We start from the raw sequence: 5,915 nt of genomic DNA, 5'->3' as shown, positions 1-5,915 counted from the left end.
GTGTGTGTGTGTGTGTGTGTGTGTGTGTGTGTGTGTGTGTGTGTTTTCTGCAGAAAATCATGAATGTTTATACTAAAATAAATGAGCTTTGGTTAAATGTGAGACGGGGCAAACAAAGACAAAATGTAATCTGTAAAAACTTTACAAATAGTTTTTCAAGTAGTAAATAAAATAGGAATTTTGTTACAGGTAATATCTCTGATATTATATGAATATTAGTTTGTTATGCTACTGTTGATGGGCTGATCAGAGTTAGAAGGGTGTGTTCTGATGAATGTGCTAATAGTCAGTGGTAATATAATTACAAAAGGTGTGGCAAGTATGAATGTACAGAGTGCGATATTTTCCTGTTGTCTTCTCTGTTCTACATCACTTTTAATTTCAAACAGAATACATTAATAATCTTCTTTTTTCGTGCCTTTTATTGAGGGAAGATTTTAAAAATGTACATTCACTATAAAGGGCTCTGTAAGCGCCACAGCTCTTACAGTGTATTGCATCACAGTTTTTACTCACTCAATGAAACCTTCCTCATCCCCCAAGCCTCTGCAGTACACGCTGCAGTCTGTCTCACCTCAGAGCCACTGATGCATACAGATGCCGTTCACCAGCTGCTGGAGCCCTCTCAGGGTGTATCCAGTTCATTACATTCAGTTCAATGATTGTTTGAGAAGAAACTTATTGCTTGTGATCCAGATAAAAACAAAGCTGCTACATCAAATCCCTTCTTTATTACCAACGCTGTGTTTATTTTCCTCTTCTGAGCGTACTTTATAATCAAGTTTCTGTTACAGAAACATTTTCTTTTGAGATTCTTTTATAATTATAATTAGGTTAGTTTGTGACTCATGGCTTGCAAGTTTTTTCAAGCACAGTTACCATAGCAGACCAGGGTGTGGACAAAAAAAGGTTACCTTTCATATATCAATGAACGCCTCTGATCTGTGGGTGGATGTGGTTTAAGTTGAGTGTTTGTACTTCTTTTACCTATGTTGTGGGGACATTGCATATTGTGGGGTCCCAGTATGAAAATAAGCTAAAAATAAACTCCGGCAAACAAAATGTGTTAAAGTTATGTCTAGATTCAGGGTTAGAGTTAAGCAAGCAGTAATTATGCCAAGGGTAACAGTAAGTCTCCAGAAGAGAAGGGCAGGAGCAGGTCCCCATAAGACAATGAAAGTAAGTCAGTGTCTTGCTGTCTGAAGTGATGAAAATACTGTGTGTGTTTGTGTGTTTTTGCGTTCAGCTATGCTTTGTCATTGGTGCAGCAAGGTTTCATTATAGCAAAATACATCCGTTATTGATCTGCTTTGTTCAAATATGAAATGACTGTTGCTGAGTCATTATCTTCCATACACCAGAGAAAAATGAGTCAGCTGTTTTCACTGTTAAAAACTGTGTCTAAGAAAAGTTGTGCACATGAGGAGATGCATAATCTTTTCTGCTCAAAGTCATTGCCGTATTTGGCAAACCACTTGTTTTGTTCATTAGCAGTCATCATCATAACATCATGTTTGCTTATTAGTATGTTATTGTGTTGCAGTTTTTAGCTGAAATGTTCCCAGTGTTAATGGCTAAGGTGACACCTTGCAGGCAACACACAAAACAAGTGTCAAACAACACAGTATCACAGCTTAAAGGTTCTGGGAACTGTTTTGGGTCTCGTTTGCACACCAGCTCTACTGAGGAACCTTGGGACTTCATGTACCTCTTGTTTTTCACCACTCCATTTTGACAGTAGGATTCAGCCTTCAGCAACTTCAAGCTTAGTTTACTTCTCAGAGCTTAGCCCTAAAACCTCTGTTATAATTCACAAGTAGCTGAATTTGATTTGATGGTCAGGTAACATATTTCATTTTGGCTGTTTATTCTAGAGACATTAAAACACCCATGTAGTGATCGTTCCTGTTTGAATCATGGGTTACTGAGTTTTAGCTTCCTTACTCAAAATGCCCACAAATTCTGCCGGCGGTGGTGCAGTGAGTTATCTCATAGCAAGAATGTTCTTAGTTTGAAACACCTAGTTGTCTTCAGCCTTTTGATATGTTGTTGCTTGTTCTTCCTGTGGTTTGTAGCTCTGATCCCATAGTCCAAAGACACGATTGTTCGGCATTTAATGGCAGTAGGCGTGGAACTGGGCATGAGGATCTTTCTCACTGCTTCTCATGCTATTACCAGTGGTATACGCTCCAGACCCCTGTGACCCTGACTGGGTAAGGGGTTAACAAAATGAATGGATTGAGAATAAAACTGGTTCTAGGCTAAGAAAATCTACGTTTTCATTCAACACCTACCCTGAATGTCAACTAAAAAAATACCTACGTAACCCGAAAAAGCATAATCTTTGAAAATAGAACTCCGGGTTTTGTGACATAAAAGGACAACAAGAGTTATTATAATGAAAAGCCAATTGAAGTAAAATTATCAGGAAGTTTAAACAGTTTTATATTTCGGGTTGTACTGATGTTTATCTGTGTCATTCTTTTTCAGACATAACACTTTCACGTCACTTTGTTAGGCTAGGAAGGTGTTACCTCTGTTTTTGAATGTGTGAGACCATCAAACTGAGATATCCTGTTGTTGTATTCTCACCTCAGAGTCTTCATATTAAGTCTTGTTCCCCCACCACACAAACAGGTGTCAATGCATCGACTGTTATTTATTTCTCCTTCTATTAAAAGGCATGTTCTGTGGTAAAATTCAAGTTGTAAGAGTATTAAAAGCTGTAAGAAGAGTTAACTGAGATATTTTACAAGCTGTTGCATTGTTGAGGACATAGAATTGATCTGAATATGTAGTGCAGTGTGCATTAACTGCAGGAAATTAGAATATTGCATTTCCTGCAGTTACATTTGGTCACTGTTGACTGACAACAGAGGTTGTGGGTGTCCTAGAAAGGTGGAAATGCTTATATGTTACTGTATTCTCAAAATTTGCTTGTAATAAGTACAATTACCCATTCCAAAACACTCCACTGCTTGCACATTTTGAAATATATTTGTGCAGTTGTGCCAATTCTCTCTTGTATGCGGGGTTCAATGAGAAAAGACACCCTCTGCACCAGTCTTTGTGGTCATCCATCTAATATTTCTTGAGTTGTTTCTCTGTGACTCACCAAAGTCACAGCGCCAGCATAACAACTGGAGTTTGAAACATCGGGTCACTGCTGATTGCTCAGACAGTATTTGTTTTCTTACCCCTGTTCTGTCTTCTTGCCGTTTTCAGAGCAAGGACATTGGTATCCAGATGCACGAGGAGCTTGTGAAGGTGACGAATGAACTCTACACTGTAAGTAATAGACTGTGTCTCCTGCAGATCGATCTCTCACACCTCATCTCTTCACTGAGCTCTCCCAAAGTTCTTTCGCCTCACTGTCTTCCTGATGTTTTTTCATGTTCTTCTGTATTCCTTTGAGTTAAATAGCTTTCAGTCATGGCTCGTCTCTATTCCCTTTGCTGCACCATAGTAGAAACTCTTATTAACACGTGCATGGATCTCATCTTTCGGTCTTTACTTTCTTTGTGTGTTCCTGAAAACATATTGGTTCCTTTTAGTGATCATGGAAGGGTTATAGTGACCTTGCAGCCTTTATCTTTCATTCTGTCTTCCTTATTAAAAAGAGAAATTGCCTTTCTCCCTTCAGATTTATGGATTCAGTTTTTTGCACTCCTTATTATGGGACTGCCTTTAGCCTTGGACAGGATCAATGAAACTTTTAGAGTTGTACTGAATCAAAAGAAACCAGTTTATGTTCTTATAAGCTTTGTTGATCTTTTCTTGTATTGTTAAATGGTCAATGTCAGTGTCTTCCCTGAGTGTTCATTGCACTCTGTTTACTGTATATACTTGTTTGAATATTCAAGATTAACGTGTGTGGTAGGTATGAATGAAGAAAAAGAAAATTTCATTTTTCCCCAAGGTTTACCGTTTCAGGGCTCTGGTTGATTTCAGGGTTCACATCACTGACTGCATCTGTGAAAAGCTGTGAAATAATTGCCTGCTGACACATAAGTGTGCCATTTTAATGAAATGTGTTTGCATAAATCTGTCAGAGAGTAGAGGTGCTCATTAAGTTTAGGGTCACCTATTCTAGCTCAGTTGCTTTGTTGTGCTTGATACCAACACTTTGTATATATGCAGCAATTCTAATGAGCAGTTTCTCTGCTGGTACAGTGCGCCTCTTATTTATTTATTTATTTTTGTCTTTGTAGAAACACTCATTTTGCTTCATTTTGACCGTAGCCCGTTGTTTACCCCATTTTTCTCGAAAAAGCTGTTTTTTTTTCCTTTTTTTTTTACCCTTCACGTCTGTTCAACCACATTTTTACTTCATACCAAGCAGCTTTCTCATATCCTGCATCTGCTTCCCATATGTTTTAATTTAAAACAGGTTAATGGTGAAATGTCATATTGATGGATGCTTTGTGATATGAATTGTAACTATAGTTTGAAAGTTTTGTCCTCAAAAGGTCCAATATTATTAATATTTCATTTCAGCTATGAAATGTCAACTCTAGAGAACTTTGATTGTCAGAAAATCAGTTCAGTATAATAAGAGCTCGATATTAATGAAAACAGCATGTCTACAAAGCCTGGGTGTCACGCATGCCGCATTGCTGTAACAATAAAAGACATGGGCTATATCATTTTACATATATTATGATTAATGTTTCTAATTAACTGCAGTGTATTGGCAGATTTATCATAACTTTCCTCTGCAATATTTCTCCAACCATTTGCAGTTGTACTGTCTTCACTGTACAGTCATTAGCAATAGCTTACGAACTGCTTTGCTTATGGCAGGATTTTCTGCAAGAGACCGTGTTGATAGATTAACGTATGTCTGGGATAGCAACAAATGGTACTGGTGCTGCGCTGTTAGTCTAATTTGAGCGCTTATTGAGGGATTCATAGTCCACCAAACTGGACAAGCGCCAAGCAACTTCAGCTTCTTCTGCACCCTGAGGTGAAACAGAAGAGATGGCAGAGCTGCCTTAAATGACTTATTCATATGTGCAGTGTGATGAAAGTCAAAACCACAAAGGCAGTGCTGGCGACCATCATTATTTAAGCTATCTGTAGATTTGGACACAGCACACAGTGTTCGGGTTCGCATGTGAGGTAATGACAAGTTCATATGTATAAATTACATGCATGCAAATTTCAGAAGGACCGTGTTGTTGGTCAAATGTTTTAAAAAACAGACCAAAACTACTATTTTCTGCACAAGTGGTCATCTGTGTCTGAATAAATAAAATGATTCTCCCTTTTCGAAAGCGATTGCCTCCCAGACATTTACAGTTTGGTTCGAAGTGTCAGTGCACTTCAGGTTCACTGTGGCAGATGTTTTACTATGTATTTGTTTTACCCACTCACTCTTTCTGGCTGCATAATAAGACTCAGATGATCCGTCTTCTCATGCTGCACTTGGCCTCAGCTACAGTCTGGCTGAAAGCTAAGAACTCAGATGCTGACGTATAGCCTCATTCTTTCTACGTACGAGAGAGAGGTTGTGGGAGTTGTGTGAAATTTCACAGCTTAGGTGGTAAATAAATGAAATGCTGGAGCAACACAAATATGTCTCAAAAGTCATACTTTGGCACATTTTTTTGAGCAAAATAATAATAATTTTCTCAAAGGCTGTTCTCTCTTTCTGCTATAGGTCAAGTTTTCTTTTAATTACATTGTTTTTTTCTCATTCTCTGCTTATTAGGCATTATCCTGTTATTATTGTTTGTAATAAGTCGAGCTATGAGCTCCCCATTTTAAAACCTTTAATTTAAATATTTTTAGCTTTGTGAATCCCACTAAGAAGTCAAAAACACTGATTTATCATTGAATTTACTGTAAATTCAATTCAATTTTATTTATATAGCGCCAAATCACAACAAAAGTCGCCTCAAGGCGCTTCATAG

The 5,915-nt window shown here is 37.8% G+C and overlaps 1 protein-coding gene across 3 annotated transcripts in view; it reads left to right on the top strand.

The window, feature by feature from the left end:
- Positions 1-5,915, top strand: part of srgap3 (SLIT-ROBO Rho GTPase activating protein 3) — a 55,242-nt gene that overhangs the window by 24,603 nt on the left and 24,724 nt on the right. For all 3 annotated transcript variants that reach the window (XM_005741389.1, XM_005741388.1, XM_013912982.1), the window contains exon 4: positions 3,226-3,288. In XM_005741389.1, the coding sequence (XP_005741446.1) occupies positions 3,226-3,288 (63 nt within the window). The remainder of the gene's footprint in view (positions 1-3,225; positions 3,289-5,915) is intronic.

Source organism: Pundamilia nyererei, unplaced genomic scaffold (assembly GCF_000239375.1).
Source record: "Pundamilia nyererei isolate P.nyererei 1_Seehausen unplaced genomic scaffold, PunNye1.0 scaffold00110, whole genome shotgun sequence".
In the NCBI taxonomy this organism is placed as follows: domain Eukaryota; kingdom Metazoa; phylum Chordata; class Actinopteri; order Cichliformes; family Cichlidae; genus Pundamilia; species Pundamilia nyererei.
Note: the sequence above shows the minus strand (reverse complement) of the source record. Positions and strands in the feature narration are given on the sequence as shown.